This window comes from Peromyscus leucopus, chromosome 19, assembly GCF_004664715.2.
Source record: "Peromyscus leucopus breed LL Stock chromosome 19, UCI_PerLeu_2.1, whole genome shotgun sequence".
NCBI lineage: Eukaryota > Metazoa > Chordata > Mammalia > Rodentia > Cricetidae > Peromyscus > Peromyscus leucopus.
In genome coordinates, this window is record NC_051079.1 from 72,274,894 (window position 1) to 72,288,371 (window position 13,478).

A 13,478-nucleotide genomic window follows, 5' to 3' on the forward strand; every position below is an offset into this window, starting at 1 on the left:
TAGTTCTCCATCTAATACTGATGCTATTAAAAGCTTTGAGCAATTCAGATATAGTCATTGAGTAAAATTTCAATGGGGTGAGAGAAATCCTATCTGGGCAAATTCTGCTGGTAGAATGGCAGGCAGATATTCATGTGTGCAGGGAGTAGGGCTTTATTGATGGGCTGGGAAGAATAAGGAGCAGAGGAACTGAGCAGATGGCATCAATCATGGCAAAGGTGAGGAAGTTTGGAATTAAAGAAAATCTCATCTTTGCACAAAGATTCCAAATGGTGTGTGGGTATGAATATTGATCATTTCAGCTCCAGAATGTTCAAGAAATTGGGAGGGGGAAAAAAAACGAAGGGAGGCAGGAAGTTAATACAGTGGCATGCCCCAGTAACTCTTCTAAAAATGAATCCACGGGGAAATCACTGTAGCCAGTGGTGGAAGCCATTGCTTTCCTTATTAAGAGAACAGAGGCAAAAAGTGGTTCAGGTCCTGAGATCCTGGGTGGAAGGATTGGGCACCATAGTTCTTCAGGGCCTACCAGTAAACTGGAGGATTGAGCGAGAATCTAAATGGGTGAAGACGTGTCCCACTTGTGTTGGAAAGGTTGTGCTGAGTCCAGTTCCAGCCAGCTGCACTGGATTTGGGGGAGTGAAGGTTCAGGTTGCTGTGACTTTGGGAAGGTAAGTGACATAGGGAATGTTAAACCGTTTCAACGTCTGTGTCTTTCACATGTTTATTACTGGTCCAAATGTCTCAAGACATTGTAAATGGGGAGGATCAAATACTTTCCTGGATTGACATTTTCTGAATTTTTCCAGCTCCAGCTTTGCCCAGGGTCTCAGTGGAGAGATCTGTCAGTGGGTCAGAAGACACTGGATGGCACCTGTTGTCATGAGTGCTGCTTTGACAACTCCAGGAAAAAGGCAGCAAATAATTTGGACCCCTGTATGTAGTTCCACCTAACAAATATAAACAAGGAAACACATTTCCACTCACAATGAAGGAAAAGCAGCCAACCATGTCCACAGAAAAATTGTATATAGTATAAATCCAGTCAATCTAAAGTATTTAGATTGCTTCTGTATTTAGCATTAGCATTTAGTATTTATCATGCTTTTGAGATCCTAGGATCAAAGTCACTTGTTAATCCAAAAGGAGAATGACATTATTATTAAAAAGATGAGATCAGAAGATAAGATCACCAGATGTGGTTTGCACACCTGTAATCCCAGCATTTGGAAACAGGCAAGAGGATTGCTGCAACCTCAGGGGTCTACACAGAGCTTTCCGGGCCAGCCAGGGATGCAGAACAAGATTCTGTCTCAGGATAGCAAGCGGAAGAAAGAAAAGGGGGGAGAGGGCAGGAGAAGGCAGGGAGGAGGAGGAGAAAGGGAAGGAGGGAATTAACCTTGGACTCAACCACAGAAATGCCCACTATCTTTGTGTTTTGCTTTATTCCCCTGCCTCAGTCTCTTTGGGTGCTAGGATTCCTGGAACACACTGCCCCACATGACTTTCTTGAGTTTCTCAGGCTTCTTATTTTTGACATGATGGGGATTGAAGAATCAAACATTCTTGTTTCTCACTTATTTGGAGATTTATATAATCTGTCAATATGTTCAGATCAAGCATTCCTAAATATTCTTGGTTATGCAGCAAATGTCACAGCCTCCAAATCTGTATGTTGAAGCCCTAACCTGCCATGAGACAGCACTGGAGGGACCTTCCAATGAAAAGACGATTCAGTTAAATGATGTCCGAGAATGTGCCATAGTCCGGTGGCGCTGGTGAATGTATACAGGAAGAAACACCAGAGCCGCTTGCTTGCCTGCAGGCAGGACCAGTCCTTTCCTCCTCCTCACTACTTCCCTCTCCCCCTTAGCTCTAGTTCTGCCACAAGAGGACACGCAAGGAAGACAGTAGTCTGAGACCAGGTGTGGTAGTTTGAAAGAAAATGTCCCCCAAAGGGAGTGGCACTATCAGGAGGTGTGGCTTTGTTGGAGTGGGTGTGGCCTTGTCAGAAGAAGTGTGTCACTGTGGGGGAGGGCTTTGAGTTCTCCTATGCTCGAACTACACCAGTGGCACAGTTCACTTCCTGTTGCCTGCAGATCAAGATATAGAACTCTCAGCTCCTTCTCCAGCACCGTGTCTGCCTGCATGTTTCCATGTTCCACCATGATGATAATGGACTAAATCTCGGAAACTGTAAGCCACCCCACTAAATGTTTTCCTTTATATGAGTTGCCATGGTCATGGTGTCTCTTCATAAGCAATAGAAGCCCTAACTAAGAGACCAGGCTTAACCTGGTATTCCCAACCTAAGGAACTGTGGGGAGATAACCATCAAGTCTTTAGGCCACCAAGTCTATTTTGTCCCATCTCACATAAGGCTATTGGACAGGCCCCCATGAATTCCCCACCTTCACAGGGTCAGCTCACCTGTTGATCTTCTCATTCTGAGAATGCTCTCCATCATCCACAGCCCCCAACGGGAGCATCATTACACTCTTTTGTGTAATAGCCTGGAATAATTTAGCAATTGGAATGGTTGACCCATCCTGGATCATATCAGGATCTACTCCAAACACTGAAACACAGGAAAAGGCAGCAGTAGACTAAATCATGACAAGACTACCAGTATCTAACCTTGAGTACAGTAATGTGTGCTTTTCTTTATTTCTTGGGATCTTGTCATGTAGCCCAAGCTGACATAGAACTCATGATATAGTTCAGACTTCTGATAAACTCAAAATCCCCCTGCCTCCTAGGTGATAGACTTAAAAGTGTGCGTGGCCATACTTGGCTTAAATTTTTAATTTTGAACTAAGGTGAAAATTTTAGAATTGAGAGAAATTGCAAACATAGCATACACAGCATTCCTAGATAGCACTAACTCTTCTTTCCTCCATGTAAGCACATATACATGTCTTTTTCATGACAAGGTTTCTTTGTATAGCTTTGGAGGTTCTGGAACTAGCTCTTTAGACCAGGCTGGCCTTGAACTCACAGAGATCCACCTACTTCTGTCTCCCAAGTGCTAGGATTAAAGGCATGTGCCACCATTGCCTGGCTTAACAGTGGTATATTTTATCTACTATTGTTATAAGACTTTTCCTGGGAAGAGGTGAAAAAAAAATTCATTCACTCTAGTCAAGGCACCGACAAAAGAAAAACAATTCTACCCAAGTCTAGCTTAGTGTCCAAATGAGTTCAACTGGTGTTAGCTGCAAGAGCATGGACAACTTGCAGGTAGCTACGCCACCAAAGAAAAATCTCTCCTTACACCAGGAATTGTTAACCATTATATCGACTCATGGAGGAGCATGGCCTCTTACAGCCACTGTGAAGACGTCCTGTGGCATGCCTTCTGCTGCAGTTTCCTTTCACTGGCATTATAGGAGCTGAAATATCCCATCATATCTCCCCTGCTATGATAGATTAAACCTCTGAAACTGTGAGACAAAGTAAATCCATTCCTTCTCAAGTTGTTTCCTCCTGGTACTTTTCATGGTGATGAGAAAAATAACTGACACTGTGGTGGTATTGTGTTCTCCAAAATATTGTGTACTCTAATAAATTTATCTGGGGTCAGAGAACAGACAGCCACTAAATACAAAGGCTAGAAAATGGTGGCACTCACACCTTTAATCCTAGCATTCCAGAGATAGAAATCCCTCTGGATCTTTGTGAGTTCAAGGCCACATTGGAAATAGCCAAGCATGGTGACACACACCTTTAATCCCAGAAAGCCAGCCTTTAATCCCAGGGAGTGGTGGTAGAAAGCAGGAAGATATATAAGGCGTGAGGACCAGAAACGAGAGGCATTTGGCTGGTAGAGCATTTGGCTGGTTAAGATTGTGGCTGGTTAAGCTTTCAGGCTTTGGAGCAACACAGTTCAGCTGAGAGCTATTGGGATGAGGACACAGAAGCTTCCAGTCTGAGGAAACAGGACCAGCTGAGGAATTGGCAAGGTGAGATAGCTGTGGCTTGTTCCGTCTCTCTGATCTACCAGCATTGACCCCAATAACTCGCCTCGGGTTTGATTTTATTAATAAGAACTTTTAAGATTCCTGCTACATGACACGGTTCTCTTTCACAAATTACTTCATCTCTGTAAGCCTTCATTTCCTCTGTAAAGTGGAGAAGGCTGTTGTGATGACTACAGTAAGTATCAGGTAAGAAACATCCTGTGCACACAATACTGTGCCCTGTGTGGTGGTTAATCTTAGTTGTCAGCTTGACTGGATCTGAAATCAACTAACAGGGAAGCCATGGGGCACTCCATTGAAGGACATTCTTATCAGGTCGTCGGAGGTGGGAAGACCCACCCTAGATGTGGATGGCACCTTCTGGTGGCAGCTCGGCTTGAATAAAGGAGACAGAAAAGGGAAGCATTTTTTTTTTCCTGCTTGCCTTTCTTCCTGCTGTCAAGTTCATCATCGCTGTTTCTGCTTACCTTTGCCATCAGAACCCAGCCCCTCTGGGCTTCCGATGTAGACTGAAGACCAGTAGGTCCCCAGGAATCTTCCAGGCCTTTAGAACCAGGTTAGCACCCAACCTCAGAGACTAAGCAACTACTGAGTTCTTGATCTCTCCAATGTGAGGCAGCTGTTGTTGGAAAGTCCAGACTGTGTCACAGAAGGCAGCCAAATAAACCCCCGTTTGTATATACTCATTCTATTGTTCTGCCCCTCCAGATAACTGCAAGTGACGCACGTTGGATACGGAGAACAGTTGATATTTGAGTCTCAAAAGTGCCTTGGCCCCGCTGCAAACAGGTGAATCAAAATATCTGTAAGGCCCACCTGTTTTGATGGCTCTTTTTGCTGCGAGGTATTGAGTATCGCTGATGTTTGCCGTCCATGGGTGGAGTCCTAGCACCATAGAAGCAGTCATCTTGTTGGAACTGTTTCTTTTGGAGAACACAGCTTCGAGATGCTGCTTCACCTAGAAGACAACACTGTCAATAACAGGTAGAACGCTGGACTTTGCTCAGGCCGTGTGTACGGTCTTCCACCCGGAAACCAGAGTTCACCCTGACCTGGTGAGTTGGAGCATCGTGAGCCTTTAGGTTCGCCACTGGGTGTGTAACAGTGAAGAGGGGCTCCCAAGGCTCTGGGCTTTATCCCGAGGGGAAATATGTGCTCTAATTGCCCTTCAGCCCGTGTACCTGCACAGTCCCTGATCCATAGAGTTAGCGGAGTAATGTTAGCTGAGAAATTATGAAACATAATCCACATACAGCCCCTCAGTTGCCGTGACTTTGGTTTTTGATCTAGTAAGACTCTAATGACGCTTTGGGGGACATTACACATTCTGGAAAATTCTGAAAAGTGGGAGCAATTCCAAGCTAAACGGTGAAGGAGACGTGTTAAGAAACTGCTTAACTCCTTTCCAATGGCTGCTGGGGAAATCCTTCAGGTAGGCTCCAGCCTTGGAAGCATAGCTTGCTTTTGCTCCTTCAGCTAGCACTCATTAGCACCAGGGGGCTGGGGGTGTGGCTGTGAAGGAGACAAGGGAGTTCCTACCCTTCTGGAGTGTGTATCCATAAGATAGAAGAGGGGTGTTTTCTAAAGGGAGGGAAGCAGGAGGGAAGGACTGAGGGGAGAGGGGAGGAGACTTTTAGGATGCAATTAGAGCACAAGACAAGAAAAGGGGACAAGAGAGTTGAGAGCCGGGGGAGGCATGGAGGTTTTTCCTGAGCTTTCTGATTCAAGAGTCTATTTCCTGCTAAACCAACTCGAGGTAAATTAATAATGGGCTGATAACTCAGATAGATAACTCCTTCAGACAGTACTTTCCTCACAATGGCTACCTTCCACACTCTGGCTTCAACTATCATGAGCTAACAAATGACCGGGCTTGAGGTTTTCCAGCTCCAGCCAAGTGTAGCCAGTCACCTACTCCATCTATGTGTAAAACCAATCTTGCCTTTATAGCTAACATCTAATTTTTAAAAATTTCCCATCATTGCAACTTCAAGTGGCTATTTGTCTGGCTTCTGTGATTGGGGAAAGCGGCTTGCGCGGAGCAAGGCTGACGCTGGCCTCTTGCCGTTTGTTCCATTCTTTTGTGTTAGGAAGAAAAGTAACTTCGGTAATAACCATAGAACGGCTCCGCTTGCCGTGGTGTACGGGACTCAGAAGTGGCACCGCTGGGCCTCGTGAGAGCAGACACTTGTTACCTGGCTTTCCACCACGGACAGATTCATGTGAGGGACGAGGCGGATTGAAAACTTTCCGATGACTCGACCAGGGATGACTGTTTTTATTCCAGGCTCATCAAAGGCACCCTCGATGCCGTGGATAGAGAGAGACGGATACCTCCATAGGTGTGTCAGGAGTTCCTCCTAAGTCGTGCAAAGAACATATGACTAAAGCTCAGAGGAGGGCTGGGCTGTAGCTCCGGTGGCTACAGTGCTTGCCTATCATGCACAAAGCCCTGGGTTCAGTCCCCACTACCACATGGTCTGGGCCTAGTAGTAGATGCCTGTGGTCCAGCATTTGGGAGGTGGAAGCAACAAAATCAGAAATTCAACATCATCCTTGGCTCCTTAGTAAGTATGAGACCAGCCTCAGCTAGAAGAGATCCTGTCTCAAAAGAAGAAGAAAAAAAAAAAAACCAAGCCAGGTGTGGTTGCATATACCTTTAATCCCAGCACAGAGGCAGGCAGATCTCTCTGAGTTCAAGACCAGCCAGCTTGGTTCACATAGTGAGTTTCAGGCCCGCCAGGGATACATAGTGAGACCTTGTCTCAAAATAGATAGATAGACAGACAGGTAGATAGATAGATAGATAGATAGATAGATAGATAGATAGATAGATAGGTAGGTAGATAGATAGATAGATAGATAGATAGATAGATAGATAGATAGATAGATAGATAGATAGATAGATAGGTGAATAAATGAAGAAAGGATTAGGGGCATAGCTCAATAGTAAAGCACTTGAATAGGATTCCCAAAGGCCTGGGGGCATTCCCCTAGCACTGCAAATAAAATGGACCTCAGCTGAATTAAATTGCTCAGATCTCCAACATCTGTGTCCCCGAGACCCACTCATGACCAATTAATTAGCATCAAGTTAGCTATGTCTGGACTAATAACACAGGCAGGACGTGAGGCTTCTTCCTCCTACTGCCCATGCTGCCCATGCTGCTGCCCTGCCCAGGACATCTTCCTCTCTGAGGGGCTGCTTCAGAAACTGAATCCACGGCCAACGAGATGACTCAGTGGGTACAAGCACTTGCCACAGAAGCCTGGCAACCTGAGTTTGATCCCCAGAACCCAAGTCAAACAGTCCGACATGGAGACACACATCTGCAATCCCAGCGCTTCTGTAGGAATACAGACAGAGATAGCTCAGGGGCTAGCCTGGAGTATGCAGAGTGGCAGAACCAATAAGAAAATCCTGCCTCTGTGAGGTAGAGGGAGAGAACCGACTCCTGAACGATGCCCTCTGGCTCCACCTGTGTCACACATGTGTGCATAAATGCACACACACACACACACATACACACACACACTACATCAATAATAATGATAATAATGGAAAAATAGTTTAGAAAGAAACTAGATCTGATTATACATTTCTAACCAGGGTTATACACTGATAATAAATGTAGCAAATTTCATTCTTCAGAAATCCCTAAATAAACCTTCCATATTTGAGCGAATTTCTTTCTTGTGTATTTTCGCAAACTTAGTCTGAGGGAAGGAATACAGTCCCACAGACAGCCATACCACTTATCATTAAGGTTTTGCCCTCTCTGGGCAGTTCCTGGGGAATCAAACACAGGTACCAGTACCTGAGCAAGAAAGCATTCTTTTTTTTTTTTAAGATTTTCTTTTTTTAGTTTATTTAGGTGTGTGTGTGTGTGTGTGTGTGTGTGTGTGTGTGTGTGTGTGGAGAGAGAGAGAGAGAGAGAGAGTTGTGCCCATGTGAACATGATACAGTGTCCAAGGAGGCAAGAACAGGATGTCAGACCTCTAAGAAGTAGAGTTACAGGTAATTGTAAGCCTCCCAATTGGCATGCTGCAAACTGAACTCAGGTCCTGTGCAAGAGTAATCCATGCCTCTAACCATTAAATCATCTCTTCAGCCCTCAGCAGGCAAAGTATTATTTAAAAAAAAAAGAAGAAGAAGAAGAAGAAAGAAAACAAACAAAAATTTTAAATTCTTCAGGAATTTCTGCTCTGAGTTCTAAGTTTCTTCACAGCACAATGGAGGAATGCTCTGGCTTGCCCATCAGCCCTGAAAGGTCTTGGTAACGCCTGAGAAAGTGAACAATTACAAGTATTGGAGCCAGTGTCTCAGACAGTGGCTCCCAATCTTTGAACATTCGGAAAGCTCAGCTCCCTGAGGAAGTGGAATGGGTTTTAAATTAATAAACTGCTGTGGAAAGACACCAGTGTCGAATGAGTCATTATTCACGGTTAGATGCCTGAAGCCTGTACCAACTGCTCCCTAGGACTGACTGGCTGAGCTAGACCAAAGGAAAGTGACTGTGGATATCAAAATCTGCCTGGGATTTAACCTTTGCCTTGTGTTCTAAGCCGCACAGATCAACACTGCGTGGTGCCAATTAGATTTGGGAGGAGCGTTCCTCTTTCAAAACATGTGTGCATTTAAGATTATACCTTGGTATCGAACAGAAATTTCTCCACTTGGCTGCTCTTCCGGTATTCTTCTAGGTCCAGATCAATGTTTTCATACAATGTTTTTTCCTCCTCTGCAAGAGGAGCCATTTGATCATAGATTCCCGGAATCAGGATGTGGCCCGATGAATCCACCAGGCTACCTATAAAGTAGATGTGGAAATTACAAGTGTGCCAATGCTGTGGTTCTAGGGCCAGGCCAGGTAAGATTCTCCTCTGTGGCAAAACCCTCATGACCGCCCCTGTCCCTGGCCAGAGTCAGGGGCAGCATTTCCCTTTACCCAAGAGATTATGGGCCCAAGAAGGAAGTGGTCAAAGGCAGACTGGCCTCAAGGGCAGAGCCGAGACACCGGTCTGCAAAAAGTTAAGCTCTCAGCTATGCTATACCATTTGTTTCACAAGCAAGCCTCCTGTTTGTATTTTATCTTATCTCGAGTTAGAAGTAATAGGTATAAATTATTAAATAGTTGAAATGTATATATTTTACACATGCATACATACAAACTTGCACAAGAAACTGAAGCTACCCAAAGTTTCTCTCTCTCTCTCTCTCTTTCTCTCTTTCTCACTCACACATGCACACACACTCAAAGAAAATACATATCAAAGGGAAATTACAATCAGGAAGTTCATTGACATAACTCACACAGAATTACTCCAGCATTTAAGGAATGGCATTTCACAAGTGTGTGTTGTGTGTTCTTAATATGAATAGAATTTGACATTATCAGGGTAGGATCTTTATACTCCAAAGCACTCTATTTTGCAACTATTAAGTCTGGAGTAGTAGTGTTTGACTGTCATCCTAGCACTAGGCTGAGGCAGGAGGATGGTTAGTTTGAGGAGAGCCTAGGATACATAGCAACGCTTTAGGTCAGTGTCATTAATTACAAAGCACCTGTGGAGACAGTGGACTTGGACGCCTTAACGTCACATGTTGGACACACCCTCTGCAGTAGGTGCTGGGAAACCAGAAGATGCCTGCCACCTTCAGTTACTAAGACTGCCATCTCTAACAAAGTAACAGCCTCATGGAGATGTACCAACAGGTTCTTTGGTTCTATGTAGACACAATGAAAGTCAACAAATGCTTAACAAAGTGTACCAAAGGACAGCAGCTTCCCAGAAAGTGATCATAGGACGCCAAACTTGAGGTGCAAGTGTGTCAAGACAGCGGAATGCTTGGGAAGGCATCAGTGCTCTGTGTTTCATCAGCTCCTCCTTTGGCCCTCTCCTGTCCACAGAGCTTCCCCAGGACTTCTCTTCCTTTTATGGCTGTACTATATGATAGTATTGAAGACTGTTGTGCTTCCAGTTTTGAGTTACACAAACCCTTCACTAGCCCAGTGAACTACACGGTGTACCAATATGGTTCAAAACCATAAATTGTTGCTGTTTTGCTTTTTGCTCTTTTTAGGGGGCCTGCTACCCAGCTCCCAAATAAATCATAGAGGCTTATTCTTAATTATGAATGCCCGGCCTTAGCTTGGCTTGTTTCTTGCTAGCTTTCCTTAAATTGACTTATCCTTTTGCCTCTGGGCTTTTTCTGCTCTCTTACTTCTGTAACTCTTTCTCTTACTCGATGGCTTGCTGTGTAACTGGGTGGCTGGGCCCTGATGTCCTCCTCTTTCTCTGGCTCCTTAAAGCCATCCTTGACTACATATTGTGTTTGAGACCAACCTAGGCTCTAAGAGACTTTGTCTAAAAACAAACAAAACAAAAGAAACAGTAGGAAGAAGAGAAAACTCGTTAGTCAATGGTCTTTCCAACTGTCCTCATGGCCTTTAAAAGTTGCTGAGTAGAAAAACTGGAAAGGAGAAGCCATTGGTGGTTGGAGATTTACCTGTGAGCACAAATATTCAATTATTCTTGCCTACCCAACCCCTGAAATTTTCAGCCTTATTCGATTATATAGTGTCCTCCTAGCAGAGGTTATCATAGGCTTTACCCACTTTGTCTCCAGTGAACATTTGTTACTGTTAGTAATCATGATGGTCACCAGCATCATGCCAGCATGATGAGTGACAGAGGATGATGAAGGACAGAGACTTGCATAAAGTCAGGCTGGTTCTAGATTCTCAGCCCCTGGTGAACATGTACTCTGCCAGTCGTCAGGGAAGGACAACCAGCAACCCCATGTTGTATGATATTTTGTTTGTGTTCTGACAAATAAAGCTTTCCTGGAGATTAGAAGGTGGAGCTAGCCACTAGTTAACCATAGAAGCCAGGCAGCAGTGGCTCACTCCGTTAATCCCAGCACTTGTGAGGAGGAAGCAGGAAGATCAGGAGTTCAAGGCTACCCTGGGCTACACAAGATTGAACCAGTCTAAAAGAGAAACAGCCAGGTGGTGATGGTGCACACCTTTAATCCCAGCCCAAGGGAGATGAGACAGGAATATAAGGAGGGTGGAGAGAGGTCCCCCATTTGGTCTGAGGATTCATAGAGGTAGGAGTTCTTTAGTGGCTGCTACTCTGCTTTTCTGATCTTTCAGCTTTCACCCTAATATCTGACTCCAGGTTTTTATTGCTAAGACTAATTAGGATCACACTTCACCCCCAAGACATTGTGACCTGCTAGAACCCTAAGACAGCACACTGGATTTAGTCTACTGTTGAAGTTTCTCCACCACAGCCTAGCCCCACCAGGGCAAGCAAAATTCCTGTTGGTTTGACTAACACTAGCGATCAAACTTGCATCCCTGTGATTCTGTACAAGGCACTCAGAAAACATATGGAGTGTAAATCCAAAAGGTGAGCTGTTGTGGGGTGTTTGGGATGTACCAAAAGCAAATGGAAATATAACTTGTGGTTTTGTTCCATTTATGATCCCAATACACTTTTCCTTAGCAAAGCAATACATATTTGTGAAATTAAGTGAAACTCGATGCCTGGCTAAACCCATGCAGGCTAACAAGATATCACGCAGTCATCATGACTGAGGGAAAACTTGAAACATAGTGCTTGGGATTTGGCAATGTGAAACCGGGAATGAAGATTTATTCCTATGATCCCAATATCTGAGGGGCTAAGGCAGGAGGATTGCTATGAGCTCCAAGTCAGCCTGAGCTACAGTGTAACATCCTGTCTATGAAAAATAAATAGCTGTTTGATGATGATAAAAGGAAGGAGAAATTAGGATAATAAAAAAATCAACTATCCCTGCTCCGATATATTAAGTTGTATATTATCTGAATTCTTTAAAGGAAAAAAAAGCTTGTTATATTCTTTCTGAAATTGTTGAACATGAGATACTACCCAAGTATATTAATATTTTAGAAAAATATAATGTCACTGAGGAATGTATAGAAATAGGTAGGTAGATACATAGATGATAGATAGATAGATAGATAGATAGATAGATAGATAGATAGGTAGATAGATAGATGAAAGGTAGATAGAGAGATAGATAATTAAAATGTAGATTGATTTCACTGTTTAATTTTAATTTTAGGTCATGGGGAAGGAAAACAGCTAAAGATGCTGATGAAGACCTTGAGAAGACCCTCCAGCATCTTGGCCATGTAGACTGTTTATATTCTGTCTGGTACTATGAAGGCCAAGGGGACTTACATGCAGCTTTTGACAATTTTTCTGCCCCCAAAGAAAACAATATAATGTTTATGTATAAAGCATAGTGCCAGATGCTGTACCAGGGGTGGTGGCACAGGCCTTTAATTCAAGGACTTGGGAGGCCCAGGCTGGCAGATCTCCATGAATTCAAGGCCAGCCAGGTCTACATGGAAGCTTCAGGCCAGTCAAAACTGAATAGTGAGACCCTATCTCAAAAAATTAAAACCTGGGCACAGTGGCATGCAGTTGTAACCACAGCACTGGGGGTGCAGAGACAGCAGGATCCCTGTGGCTTGTCACCTACTCAGTCTAGATGACTTGGTAAGCTCTAGATTCCAGTGTCTCAAAAATAAAAGTGGACACCAGCTGAGGAATGAGGATTGACACCCAAGATTGATCTCTGACCTCCACATGCATGCCCACACACATGCACATGCACACATGTGCATCCACATTAACACACAGACATTTGTGCACCTACAAATATATTCATGTCTACAAAATAAACAACAACGTTTTTTAAAAAAATACTTTTTTAACTTGATTTTTATGTTCATTGTGTAAGGGTGTCAGATCCCCTGGAACTAGAGTTACAGACAGTTGTGAGCTGCCATTATAGACTTAATTATAAATAGTCTAGAGAACACACAAGCAAGAGGAGAAAAGGCTAAGGGTATAGGTTTTTCTTATACTGCAAACGTTTTCAGAGCTGATTCATAAACCAGAGGAGCAAAGGCCAAGGAGACTAAATAGAACTGATGCTCACAAAAGGAAGTAGAAATATTACCTAGAAGAGCAACCAAGTCAGCCATTGGTTCATTGAGAATGCCACCAAAAGTCCCAGAATGAAAATCTTGATCTCTGCACTTTACCTGTAAAGTAGATAAAAGAGTAGAAATTAACCTACTACCATGGTTCCTATGCCTGGTAGTGTCCTTCAGGACTCAGGTGGGTGACCTCCAGTCCTGACCTCACATCTCATGTTTCTCAGTCACATGACTTGAACACTCTACCCTTTTCTGTTGCAAACTGACTATATTCCCCAACTGTTCCACCAGCACAATTCTATCCAAGATGACCAGTCACTCCTTGGCTGACTTATTGCTATTCACATAGCTGGCCTGCTCTTGGCTTTGCACCATGCTATAGGTTATCTCTCTGGAGAGCGTTTCCTCTCTTGATTTCAGGGAAACTTGCTTTTCTTTCTCTTTTTACTTGCAGTGAAACTCTCTTGATGCCTCTTTCAATAATTCTCTCTAT

The 13,478-nt window shown here is 43.8% G+C and overlaps 1 protein-coding gene across 1 annotated transcript in view; it reads right to left on the reverse strand.

The window, feature by feature from the left end:
* Positions 1-698: 698 nt before the first annotated feature.
* Cndp1 (carnosine dipeptidase 1) overlaps positions 699-13,478 on the reverse strand; it is a 46,256-nt gene continuing 33,476 nt past the window's right edge. Inside the window, exons 7-12 of the mRNA XM_028873876.2 lie at positions 13,006-13,090; positions 8,631-8,791; positions 6,176-6,340; positions 4,797-4,938; positions 2,431-2,578; positions 699-950 (exon numbers count right to left, since the gene is read on the reverse strand). Of these exons, the coding sequence (XP_028729709.2) occupies positions 881-950; positions 2,431-2,578; positions 4,797-4,938; positions 6,176-6,340; positions 8,631-8,791; positions 13,006-13,090 (771 nt within the window). The 3' untranslated portion in view covers positions 699-880. The remainder of the gene's footprint in view (positions 951-2,430; positions 2,579-4,796; positions 4,939-6,175; positions 6,341-8,630; positions 8,792-13,005; positions 13,091-13,478) is intronic.